This window comes from Eublepharis macularius, chromosome 12 (assembly GCF_028583425.1).
Source record: "Eublepharis macularius isolate TG4126 chromosome 12, MPM_Emac_v1.0, whole genome shotgun sequence".
Lineage (NCBI taxonomy): Eukaryota > Metazoa > Chordata > Lepidosauria > Squamata > Eublepharidae > Eublepharis > Eublepharis macularius.
The window spans coordinates 64,495,571-64,509,437 of NC_072801.1; the positions used below are offsets into that span (position 1 = coordinate 64,495,571).

Sequence of the window (13,867 nt, forward strand, 5' to 3'; positions counted from 1 at the left end):
TCCAATTACTAACCAAGGCTGACCCTGCTTCTGAGATCTGACAAGATCAGGCTCATCTGGGCTATCCAGGTCAGCCCCCCCCTCCAGGAATGGTACAGAAGAATAATAACTATCTTTTTAAGGGGCAGATGTGACTGTGATATTAGCAGTTATTACTCCAACCCCTCAACCCTCTCAGACCTATTTGCATGCCTAGCAACCAACACACCTCACAGTAAGGGTGTGTCACAGACTGCCACACTTACTAGGCCTGGAAGTTAAAGAGCACAGGTGTTCCATACACATCCCTACCATTTGGCACTCCCAACATTTCTCTGTGCATGAAATACTGTAGGTAAGATAAGATGTAAGTTGGCTGTTCATGGCCTAAAGGACAGCCAAGGATGCTGTCTCTTCTCCATGGAGTGACTGGTGTTCTAAAAGCAGCACTTTAGAGCCAAAGCTGAGCCCACAGACAGCACACGTGTTAGGTTTTTCTCCTGTGTGAGTCCTCTTGTGTTTGGTCAAGGTGGAGCTGTCGCAAAACCCCTTGTCACAGTAGGGGCATTTATAAGGGCGTTCCCCTGTGTGGAGTCTCCGGTGGATGACCAGCTGTGACCACTGGCGGAAGGCCCGGCCACAGTCAGGACACCCAAAAGGTTTCTCCCCAGTATGGGTCCGGTGGTGGTTCAGGTAAACAGAGCTCAGGACAAACCCTTTCCCACACACGTCACACTTGTAGGGTTTCTCCCCCGTGTGGCTTCGGCGGTGAATAATGAGCGAGGATGTATCGGTAAACCCTTTGCCACAATCCTCACACTTGTAGGGCCGCTCCCCCGTATGGCTCCTCTGGTGTGTCACAAGGTGGGAGCTGAGGCTGAAGCTCTTTCCACATTCCAAGCACTGGTGGGGTTTCTCCCCTGTGTGGATCCTCTGGTGCTTCTTCAGGGTAGAGTTCTCGATGAAGCTCTTCCCGCAGTCGGGACACTTGTAAGGTCGTTCCCCGGTATGGATTCTCTGATGCTGAATCAGGTGTGAACTTTGGCCGAATCTTTTCTGGCACATGGGGCACTGATAAGGTTTGTCCCGCGCATGATACCTCTGGTGCCGGACCAGATTAGAGGCCTCGCTGAAGTTGATCCCGCACTGGCCACACCTGTACGGCTTCTCCCCCGTATGAATTCTTTGGTGTTTCAGGAGATTGGAGTACAGGCTAAAGGTTTTGCCACAATCAGAGCAGCTGTGAGCAACTCCATTGGTTGCAATGGCTGTGGCCTCCCCATTGGTATCAATGAGATAGGCCATCTCTGTCACATGGGTCCTCTGGTGTACCCGCAGCCTTGCACTCTCGTCAAAGCTCTTTCCGCATTTGGTGCATTTGTAAGGCTTGTCCCCCGTGTGAATTCTCCGGTGTCTAAGCAGGATTGAGCTGCGGTTAAAAGTCTTCCCGCACTCGGGACATTTGTAAGGTTTCTCTCCTGTGTGGATTCTCTCATGCTCTGCGAGGTTGTTGCTTCGAGTGAACCTTTTGCCGCAATGAGAGCACTTGTAGGGCTTCTCGCCCGTATGGATTTTCTCGTGCTGGACAAGATTAGAAGTCTTTGTGAAAGTCTTCCTGCAGATGGAACACTTGTAGAGGGCTGTCTCGCCTCCAACATCCTCCATACAATCTGGGACGGGGCCTTCAATGGTCCTGGATATATCCTTGGAATTATGCATAACCAAGTCCTCCTCTTGCTCCATTTTAGAAGTCAGGAGGATGAGCAATCCTGGTGGGAGATTGGAGAGACAATAAATAGGGATTGTACAAGCACCATCATAATATCCATCAAAAAAGAGACTGGTCCCTGTGCCAATTATAAAAGCAACAAGACCACCCAGAAACAAGGTAGAGAAGATCTCTAGCTACTTCCAAGTATGCAAAAAAAAAAAAAGAAAAAGCTCTTCAGACTTTGATCAAAAGAAGATAACCCCATTTGATGATACTTACGGTTGGTAGTCCATTTTTATTTAAGGATATCCTCATTTTGGACTTGTTATTAATTATCACGTTTGAAAATATTTAAAAAATCGAGAAGGTTCCTTATTGAGGACGATTCTTGATTCGTACAGTGCAAATGAAAAAAAATGAGGTAAAATATTTTTAAAAGATTAATTTTAAATTAATTTCTCTGAAACCCCTTCCTTGTTCTTACAAAAGAGGCTAACTTTACCAATGCTTCCATATGCAGAGTTCTTAGGGAACTCAATCTATATGAAATAGTAATCTGTATCAAATAGGTTTAATGTACGTTTCAAGCTATAACTGTGATTATAAAATGCAATAAAATAATTGAAAAAATGTAGATATTTTTTAAGTTGAGTTCTCTTATTGAAGTAGGGAGTTTATTTCTTCTTGTGTTCTTCATTTTATGGCACAAAATTTACACTTTGGATGTCTCATGGCTACAACAAAGAATAGAGTTTGACTTGTTAGAACCGATATTGGCTCAGTGGACAGAAAACCAGTATTTTACCTGAGACTTTAGGTTGCCATGGATCACTGCATGGCCTTTGACAAACAGTGCGTGCTCCTAGTCTCGCATCTGCTGTCTGCAAACTGACAACATACAGAGATCTTGAGAAGCCTGAGAATATTAAGAGTGGCTAGAAATCTGTTCTCAGTCTCATCCCCTACAGTCCAGTCAGAAGAATTCATACTAACCTATCACACTGGCTGGTTGTAAGGACAGGTTCAGATCATATGCACAAAGTGTTTTGGACTTTCAAGCACATCAATTAAACTTATTTTAACCCTCCGTGGGGAGGAAGTGAGCACACCACAGGCTCGCTGCAGCTGTTTATCAGTGAAGAAAATCAGCCTGGGGATTTCTGGGTTAGCCCATCTATTCCAGAATGCCGGTTCTTATGTGTGCTAATTAGGGTTGTTAGCTCCAGGTTGGGAAATTCCTGGAGATTTGGGGGTGGAGCCTGCAGAGGGCAGGATTTGGGGAAGGGAGGGGCCTCATCAGGTTATAAAGCCATCCTCCAAAGCTGCCACTTGCTCCAAGAGGTCGGTTGTAATTTTGGGAGATCTCCAGCCAGCAGCTGGAGGTTGGCAACCGTAAAATCTGCCAAATCCTCCTTACAGGCTGCTCATGCTGCCCCGTGGCTGGAAGTTCTGCTTGCATCTCCCACTCCCAGCCTTCCTCCTTCCAAGCCCCCCACAGCCTCTCTCTGCCACCGGATCCCCCTGCCCTGCAGCCCGCCCCCCAGCCTCACCTCTCCCCCTCCGATCCCTGCTCTCCCCCTCTCCTCGTAACTTACCGAACTCGATGATGTCCCAGGCATCACCCCCTCCCCCCGGGTGGCTTTTGCAAAAAGCCCACCGAGAGGACTGCAAAGAACATTTGGAGGGAGGCACAGAAAGGAAGGTGCAACGTTTATTAAAGCCCCCCTCCTCTTTTTTCCTGCCCACACCACCTAAAGCTGCAGGAACAGTAAGCGGGCAGCCCGAGAGCCGGCTCTCTGTGGTTTTAACTCTTTGACTCCCACCCTTTTTTGTTTTTTTAAACTCCTCAGCGGATTTCCCCCCAACACATATCAGAAGAATACGGTGCTAGCGTTGGAAGCAAAATCCACCCACGCCAATTGCCCCCTAATATAACCACCACCACCTTCTTCATCTTCTTCTAAAAACATGTATTAGCTGCCTTTCCTCCAAAGGTGCTCAAGGCGGGTCACAAAGTAAAATATAAACAATGTAAATATATCTGAAAGAACAACAATTAAGAACAGAGTTAAAACACACATTTAAAAGTTGCCCCACCTGAGCTCATGTGATCTGAAGAGAAACCAGAATATGATTACTCTGGTTTCTCCTCAGATTGCATAAATCTTAACAGCTCAGGACAGTGGAGGGATTTGAACTAGGGTTGCCAACCTCCAGGTAGTGGCTGGAGATCTCCCGGAATTACAACTCGTCTCCAGGCCACAGAGATCAATTCACCTGGAGAAAATGGCTACTTTTGGGGGTGGACTCTATGGAATTATGTCATGCCATGGTTCTTTCCCTCCCCAAACCCCACTTTCTCCAGGTTTCTCCAGCTTTCACGCCCCAGATCTCCAGGAATTTCTCAACTTGGAGCTGGCAACCCTAATTTGAACCAAGGTAATATCAAGAGCTGGTGTGGAGAGTGTTGGATTTCAACCAAATATAGGGTTCCCAACCTGCAGATGGGCTTGGGGATCTCCCGGAATTACAACTGATCTCCAGGCCATAGAGATCAGTTCCCCTGGAGAAAATGGCTGCTTTGGAGGGTAGACTCTATGGCACTATACCCATTGAGGCCCCTCCTCTCCCCAAACTCCACTCTTTCCAGGCTCCACCCCCAAAATCTCCAGGAATTTCCTAACCCAGAGCTGGCAACCCTCAATAGGTGGCCTTGGGCAAGCCACTCCTCTCAGCCCCAGCTCCCCAGCTGTATTGTTGAGGTAATAATAACACAGACTTTGTTCTCTGCTCTGAGTGGGGCACTAATCTGTCTACAGAGTGATATGGTCCCTAAACAAAGCTTTGGCGCTCTCCTGGTGTGAGAACATTCCACATATTTGTGATATCAAATTGAGCTACTAGGAAACAAGACATAGCAAAGTCTGGGAAGGAACACAAGGTTATAAACACTGGAAGCTGTTACAGTTCAACAGATAAACACCTGTGAAAGCCTGAAAAAGAAATAGTTATGATACTGGCAAAGTGATATTGAGTTACAGCAGGATGCCTTTTGTTTAGCACAACAGAAATAAAATTGGCATGGATGGGGCCCAGACATGACATTTATAAGTACATTTATTATTTTCTTAAACTCAATTCACCTACCTCCCTTTTTGCCTGAATCTGCCTTGCTTTTCTTCATCGTTAATTCCACCACTGCCCAGTTGAGGGCTGGTTTGTGTCCTGCTATCTGCAGCCAGTCCTTAGTTCTTGCTCATTCTTGATTTTTAGTTTTGTGGAGATGCAGGATTTTTTTTTTAAAACCCCACTATTTCCACAGACCTGCTGTAGCCCGCAACCCATTTCCAAAAGCTGCCTTCAGTGACTCAGACCATTGATCTATCTAGCTACGCATCGTCCAGCAATTCAGGAGTCCTCACAGACTTCCTGCACAGAGTGGACTTTTTCAGTTCTGCTACCCATAAACCTTCAGGTCGAGCCAGGGACTGAATGTGACCTCTATTACATTTTTGCTATGCCCTTCAGTTTCCCATCCTTTAGTCATCTGGTGGCTTTTAATTCTGTCATTCCTTCAAGGAACTTGGGAAGGAGCATAAATTATTACCTCTTCCTTCATTTTATCCTAACAACACTCTTGTGAGGTAGGTTAGATTGAGACTATGTGGTGGAGGTCACCAAGTATGACAAGCATGGATTTGAACCTTGGTCTTCTCAGTCCCAGTTCAGGTCTCTAACCACCACACTGCACTGTTCAGAGTACCAGGCACGTACTCGATGTCCCCTCACTGGTCTTGTCAGGGATGCTTGCACAATCTCCACTGTATAGATAAAAGAAATGCATGTAGGAAACTGGGTTTTTTTTGTTTCCTTCAGTTAAATGGCAATTTATTTTTAGGTACTTTTATTTTGAGCAATTTACCTATGAATATTTTATTGATTTTCATGTAAGAAAAAGTAAAGAGAAAATAAAAATAGAATAACTGAAAACTCATCCCTGCAATAAAAAATGGTATTGAATACGTTACAACAAACGTAGGTGAAATGTTGAGTTTTTTCTAATCATCTTTTTTTGTTGATTTGTCTACAAGAGTGGCTGCATCAAAAAGGGAGCCCAATCCAGAACTAAAAGGATTTTGTGAGCTTCTTGTTTTCCCTTTTGACTTTTGAAGAGACTGGCTTCCCACTGTTTTCCTAGTGCGGTTCTGTGGTCTGTAAAAATTATTTAAGAATGCTGAATGTTACTAAATTGAATGACTAATGCATCTAGGGTTGCCAACTCTGGTTTGGGAAATTCCTGGAGTTTTGGGGGTGAGGTTTGGGGAAGGGAGAGACATCAGAAGGTATAATGCCATAGAGTCTGCCCTTCAAAGCAGCCATTTTCTCCAGGGGAACTGACCTCTGTAGTCCAGGGTTGACCGGGACATTGCATTTTTCTCATACTACAGATGCTAATTTTCTGCAGTCTGCACACATGCTCTATCAAGCTAGTTACAACATGTATTGTAGCTAGCTTCCTGACACTCTAATTTTCCTTTGAAGTTTCTCTGCTTGAGAACTGCTGCTTAGGGTTGCTAGGTCCCTTGGAACCCAACCCAGGGGACAGTACCTGGGAGAGGAGTACCCGGGGGAGAGGACTTACCTTGCTTGAGCACTCCGGAGCTTTTCCTTGTCATGCTGGTAATAACATCATTCCTGGCATGACAAGGAAGAGCTCCTGGGCCCATTCCCTGTGCTCCCCTCCCCCCGGCCAGGTGAATGGTGACGTAGGTTGGCGGATGGGATCAGGGGATCCAGCTTTAGCAACACTTAAGTCAGTGATGGAATGTCCTGGAAGATTAAAATGATCTCCCACTGGTTTTTGAATGTTGTGTGATTTTTTAAATAGCAGATTTATGTCCATTTATACTTTTGTGAAGGGACTGACCTGTTTGTCCAATATAGAGAGCTGAAGGGCATTTCTGACACTTGATGGCTTATATAATGTTGGAAGATGAACAAGTGAAGGAGGCTGAGATGGTCTAGCTGGTGCTGTCAGGTCCAGTGATTGTGTTGTTGGGGTGAATATCTGTACCATCAAGTGTCCTACCCCACTATTTCCCTTTTCCCCGTACTCTGCATGTGGAGATTCCCTTTAGTCACTATGGCTAGTAGCCACTGGTGGACCTCTCCTCCATGAATTTGTCTAGTCCCCTTCAAAAGCCATCTATGCTAGTGCCCATCACTACATTCACTGGCAGTAAATTTTACAAGGTAGTAAAGTACTTCCTTTGAGCTTCCTAAATCTATTACCCATCAACTTCATTGACGACCCTCAGTGCTAGTATTATGGGAGAGGAGGGAAAACTCTCCCTGTCCCATTTATCTGCCCCCCTACAAATAATTTTATAAAACTGTCATGTCATTTTCTCCCTCTAAACTAAAAAGTCCCAAACTCCATAGCCTGGAGTCCCAAGTCCCAAACTCCATACAGCCTGGAAAATCCACAACAACCATCCATAGCCTTTCCTCATAGGAATGGCGCTCCAACACTCTAATCGCTTCAGCTTCCATTTTCTATTCTCCTCCTCTGCAATTTCTTTTTGAACTGTATCCAGAAATGAGGCTCTATCATAGCTATGTCTGTTTCATAAAATGAATTGCTGACTCAAGTTATAAAGATTCCTTCCTCTTTCCCTGGTGGACAAGTAGGGTTGCCAGTCTCCAGGTGAGACCTGGCGACTTCCCAGAATTACATTTTATCTCCAGACTACAGAGATCAGTTCCTCTGTAGAATATGGCTGTTGTAGAGGGTGTTCTGTCAGGCATTATACTCTGTTGAGGTCCCTCCCCTTCCCCAAACCCAGCCTTCCCAGGCTTCACTCCCTCCCCAACCTTCAGATATCCCAACCCAGAGCTGGCAACGCTACCTGGAGAAAAATACTGCTTTGGAGGGTGAGCTCTATGGCCTAATAACCAGCTGAGGTCCCTCTCCTCCCCAAACCCTGCCCTTTCCAGGCTCAACCCCCAGAAATTTCCCAACCTAGCAAGAAGAAAGGATGAAGTTGCCAACAAGCCTTGAGAAAAATGTCCTGTCCCTTTTATAGAGGCTAATGTATGGAAATGGGCAGTTGAAGTTTTTCATGGCATGGAGGTAAATGTCATCTCATTAAGCTTTGATTCAAGGAATGGGACATTTTTCTCTAGGCCTGTTGGCAACCCTAGCCTAGGGGCCTGATTTTTGTTTAATTTTAATATTTGCTCCATTTGCTCCAGACAAATTCCCAAATCATTTTTAACCTATTAATTGCAAATGCAAACCTGCTCAGTGTTGTTATGATGATAAAGGACCTTTTATTTTTGAAGTTCAGTGTCTGCTCCATCTTAAGCAAGAGCAGACAGAAGCAACATCTGCATTTTAAAAAGTTTGGAAATTGACCTATAAATAAACTGGCTAATTTTGTAAATTTACAACACATGACATCCCTGTCTCCATGGGTAGAAAGGGGAAGTTTAATAATGTTTTTTTTAAAAAACCATGAGCATGGTGGATTGTGTGCCGTCTGGATTCTTAGTTTACCGTTTAGCTATGACCATACTGTAAAATGCAGGGCTCATTTTGAGGGGGAATGCACAGGAACACAGTTCTGGCAGGTCCCCAAAGAGGTCACATGACAGGTGGCCCCGCCCACCTGACCCTCGACTATTTTGGGCCCGTTTCAGCCTGAACTGGGGCCGAAACGGCCCAGATCGGGCCTCTGACAGGTGGTGGATCACTCTGTCACTCAGCAGCGGCCTGATCGTGAAAATTTTGGGCCCCTTTTCAGCCATTTTCAGCCCCTTTTTGCCATTTTGGGCCCAATTTTGGCCCTGAATGGCCAGGATTCGGTCCAAAACAGCCAGGATAGGTGATGTCAGGGAGTGTGGCATATGAAAATCAATTATGCTAATAACCCACTTCTGGTGATGGCAAGGGGTGTGGCATATGCTAATGAGTTATGCTAATGAGTTCCTCCAGCTCTTTTTCTACGAAATTACCCCTGGTAAAATGTATGATTTGGCTTCCTAAGCTATGCATTTCAGATTAATCTGCACAATTCTGAAAACAGTCAAAGTTTCTTCCACACAAAGCTTTCAAACTGGAATTATTTTCTTGAGCGTCCACTTGACATTGTCCCCTAACCATCCACTTTCCAGGCTTTCCTCTGCTTTGCAGTGATCTCTCCCAGGCTTGGTTTGATACAATGTTTTTGTAAAGCTCACAGTCAAAGCATGCCATTTGGACACGAGGCATACATTTCTAAGGCCTCTTTGCAGCCATTTTCCTTGCCTCAGCTCCTGCTCCCAGCGTTCAGTGCCAGAGGGCCTTTTGGGGCTTCTTTTGAACCAGCAGTGGCTAGATCACTATAAAGCAATAACGGTCTAACAACAATCTGTTGCCTTGATTTAATAACTCCTCTGAATTTCCAGCTTTTGTTTTTAAAAATTAAGTCTCTAGCCCATTTCATTGTGGAGATACCTTTCCTTTAATATGTCTGCAGGGAAAAGTGCTAGAGACTTTTTTTTAAAAAAAATGAAAGGTGGGAATTCAGACGAGTTAATACAGTTTAGCTCTAAATCATTACAATGTTGCACGATAGTGCTCTAGCAATCTCAACCTGGGTTCATGCCATGGTAACATTGAGACTAGGCTATTATAATGCACTCTACCTAGGTCTCCCCTCGAAATCAACTTGGATACTCAAGCAGGTGCAGAACGCCACAGCTTGGTTATTGTCAGGGACTAGGCAGAGCATGCATATCACTCCTATTCTGCAGTAGGGGACCAAATCAGCCTGCGGCGAAGCTCAGGAGTGCTCTCAGGGTGGCGCAATGACATCAGTGACGTCGCCGCACTGCCCTAGGAGCGTACCTAGGAGGCTCGTTTCTGTGCCTTCCTCCCCCACTAATCAGGTAAGTGGAGGCAGGGTGGGGGGTGGAGGTTAGGAAGGCTCCCACTCTCCTGGCTTTCCACCAACTATGCTAACCTGAATTATTTAAGAAGGCTTTTTTACAGTTAGGAGGGCTGTACGGTAAGGAAATGATGCTTTGGTAAAGGATAGGGACTGTAGACTAGACTTCTGTGTGCTGTCTGTTACTGTAAGTATGCTCTTACTAGGTAATTTCTGCACTATTTAACATGTCATGTTAATTGCTTATGCTTTGTTTAGCTCTGCATCAGATTTCTACTTGTTTTCACATATTATGCTATCCAAACCCTATAGCCTTGTTTATTGTCCTAGCTGCAGATCATAGTAATTTATACTATGTAATTCGCCTTGAGTCTCAGTGAGAAAGGCGCACTATAAACAAATACAATAAAATAAGCTTAACACTGGTACTGGAGGGAAATGGCTGACATTCAGTGTGTGACAGCCAAGGATAGTTCAGGGGAAATGATCACAGTGTGGAAGCAGGCCAGGTTTCTAGCTCTCATGGACAGATGCAGGGTTTTTTTTCAGCGGGAACGCGGTGGAACGGAGTTCCGGTACCTCTTGAAAACAATCACATGGCCGGTGGCCCCGCCCCTGATCTCCAGACAGAGGGGAGTTTAGATTGCCCTTCACGCCGTGGGCACGGAGGGCAATCTAAACTCCCCTCTGTCTGGAGATCAGGGGGCGGGGCCACCAGCCATGTGATCATTTTTGCTGAGGGCGATTTAAACTTTAAAAAACTCCCCCCTTATTCCAGCTGACCCAAAGTGATGTCATTGTGCGGTCCTGGGTTCCACCACCTCTTTTCCCAAAAAGCCCTGGACAGATGTATTGCTCATAACAATATTAGAAGGTTTGTATTACAGCAGAACTGAGCTCTGATATCTCTTTTTAAAATTTATGTAGGTACTGCAGGAATAGGATAGCTGTATCAGGGAAAATGAGTAGGGGACCAATATCAACAAAGGATCTCATACATCAAAGGGATATGAGTACCAAAGTTGCAAGAAAGGAGAAACTGGTAAGTACCAATTAATATAAAGTGTGAAAATGAGGGAAGGAGAGAATTCCTAGGAAGAAAATATCTCTCCCCATTACCCCTTCCCAAAAGTAAGAAAAATCATAATGATGGTAAGCCAATCAAATAACGTATTTAGGATAAGCAGAGAAGCCACAGTATATCAAATGCTGAAAACCAGAATGTACATGCATAGCACTTACAGCTGTTGTGAACCTCATGAAACAGAAAGCAAACCCACAAGGGCAGAATGTGTGTGAGAGAAAAGCAAAAGAATTTTTTAAAGTTGTGTATGTCAGAAGTTTCTGATTCAGGAAGCAAATAACTAAGGGCTGTTTAATGAACTTTTGCATATGATTTAGGATCTCTTAGCCAGTAAAGAATGCTTAGTAGTTGGCTGCTGCTAACAGATAGCCTTTCTTGTATTTAGCACTTCAGTGGCAAGGAAACTGTATTCTCCCATATGTATTTTGTTGCTGGAAAAAGGCTATTCTTCCCCAACTCCTCTATCCATACCTCCTGAAACTCTTTTGGGTTCTGCACCTATTGGGCTATACCCATGATATCAATGGTGAGCTTTGCTTTAAAAGAAAGAAGATTGGCAGCTACCAGAGTGGGTGCATACTTTACCACAGCATACTTTACCATACTTTACCAGAGTGGGTGCATATACAACAGCAAGCCGCTTGACTACTTTTACATTATACTGTGGTGCCTTTGAATTATTCAGTGTTATATATCTGGTGTTGAAGCCGCCCCCGAGGAGGTCCCTCTGGACGAAACATCAGGTCACCTGCTGGCCCTGAATGTTGGGCAGATGGGCGATGTCTTGGGCGATCTGTGTGTATTTCACACCACCTGTAAAATAAGCAGCATACCATAAGTATATTCAAACTAAGAATGCTTTCTCTATACAAGTTTCTATACAAATTGGATACTTACCTGAGGGATACTTACTTTCGACATCCATTCTGGATCTTCACTGTACCTGTTGAATGAACTGGCAGTTACGCTACACAGGAGACTTTTGTTTTGATCCTGGGATGTTCGAAATGGAGCACCTATTGAGTACTTATTGCACCTAAATTTTGTTGGTTTCCTTATGCTCAGACATCAATGAAAGCATGTGGCCCGTTCTCAAAGTGGCTGAACTGCCATTTCCTTTCAAAAGGAACTGAAACCATCCAGGGATCAGCAAGGTCACACCAGTTTTGCTGAATATTATGGTATGTTCATTAATATTTTTAACATCATTTGCAGTAGCTGCTGTTGTTAATAGTAACTGGCTGTCATTTCAACCTGCTTGAATCCCTAATCCAAGCTTGTTAGCCAAAACTTTATGTGGCAGTTATATATAGATGCTGAACAGACCAATACATTTGGGATGATTTGAAACAAAACAAACCTCTGTTGCTTCCACACAAAGGTTTTGCTCCCAGTTTCCTCCCTCAAACTGTAGAGGCTTTCCTGTGTCATGGCTGTCTCATCCAGTCATGCTCTTTCTCAGGGCTTTTCTTCTGGGAAAAGAGGTGGTGGAATTCAGTGGGTTGCCCTCGGAGAAAATGGTCACATAGCTGGTGGCCCCGCCCCCTGATCTCCAGACAGAGGGGAGTTTAGATTGCCCTCTGTGCCGCCAAGCGGCGTGGAGGGCAATCTAAACTCCCCTCTGTCTGGAAATCAGGGGGCGGGGCCACCAGCCATGTGACCGTTTTCAAGAGGTTCCGGAACTCCGTTCCACCGCGTTCCCCCTGAAAAATCACCCTGCTCTTTCTACTGCAGGTTTCCCCAAACCTGTTCTAGGACAATTCTTACCTGCCAGATTCTACCCAAGGCGGATTTGGGGGAAGCATGGATGGGAAGTGGCCCTTTCTTCCACTTTCAGAGCTCTCAACAATTCTACGTCACCATGAGAGGGAGCTGAGCAGGTCAGATGCTGCCAACGGGGAAGTGATGACATGGCTTCCGCACCTTCACCTAAAACCAACAGCATTTTGGCTCTGGGTAACGGATTGCTTGAGCTTTGCAACCTCAGCACCTGTCTGAAAAGGGAACAGAATCCTTCCACTTCCTTCTTCTTCCTACCACTTCTGTAGATAGATAAGAAAACAGGAGATACGTAATCACTGTTTCAGTATTTCTTTCCCTTTGTCTATGGGTTGCTTTACATGTTTGAAGGTGGCAAATGCCTCCTCCTCTGCAGTAAAATTGTATACATAATTTAAATAACAGTTAATAACACTCAGATCTGCTACCAGAAGCAACAGCCTTGCTTTGATTAGCCATAGGGCTGGACCTGTGTGGTGGCATGATCAAAATTGCCTTAACATGATGTGGGATGGGAGGGAAGGGTTTACAGAAAGAATTGAGTGAGTGGGTGTTGTTGGTGACACCTGATAAATGAGTTGCCAACTGGCCAAGGGTGGGGGAAGTCCTTTAGTAGAAGGAAATGGCAGTTGAATGGCAGGGGAAGTCCTTTAGTAGAAGGAAATGGCAGTTGAAGCTTTTCATGGCATGGAGCTACATAACAAAGTCCCCACCAAGCAGCTGAAGCCAGGGTTTAAATGCCCCTTTCTGTGCCACTATGCAGTGGCACGGAAAGGGGCATTTAAGCCCCACCGACTTGCCTCCACAGCCTGGCGGGGAAGTCTTCGCCAAGCAGCTGAAGCTGAGGTCTAAATGCCCCTTTCTGTGCCGCTGCACAGTGGTATGGAAAGGGGCATTTAAACCCCACTGACTCCCCTGGGCTGCCTGGAAGGGAGGTTCCTGCCAAGCTGTTGAAGCTTGGGGGTTTAAAATTTAAAGAGCCCCTTGCAGCGGAGCCCTGTCCAGGCCCGGGAGCGCATGCGCACTTTGCACGCACGTGTGTAGTGGCAGGGTAGCCACCTCCTGCGGGGAATTGCCCCAGGTGCTGGCAACCACTACCCTGAGTTCCACCACCTGTTTCCCCAGAAAAAAAGCCCTGCTCAAGCGGATTCTATAACTAATGGAAAACTTTGGGATAGATGAACCCAAACCCATACAACTCTTTGAAGATAATCAAGGATGCATAATTTTGCAAAGAATCAGATCAAGAACTAAGCACACAGACATAAAGAATCACATAATAAGAAACATGCAAGAAGAAGGGCTTGTTGAGTTACAGGATTGTCCTACAGAAGAAATGCTTGCAGATGTTCTCACCAAGCCACTTGCCAAAGAGAAGTTTGA

The 13,867-nt window shown here is 45.2% G+C and overlaps 1 protein-coding gene across 1 annotated transcript; it reads right to left on the reverse strand.

Moving 5' to 3' along the window:
• Positions 1 to 366: 366 nt before the first annotated feature.
• On the reverse strand, positions 367 to 1,644 carry LOC129339544 (zinc finger protein 420-like). The gene has a single exon (XM_054994126.1). The coding sequence runs from the start codon at positions 1,642 to 1,644 to the stop codon at positions 367 to 369; it is 1,278 nt and encodes a 425-aa protein (XP_054850101.1).
• Between the last annotated feature and the right edge of the window lie 12,223 nt (positions 1,645 to 13,867).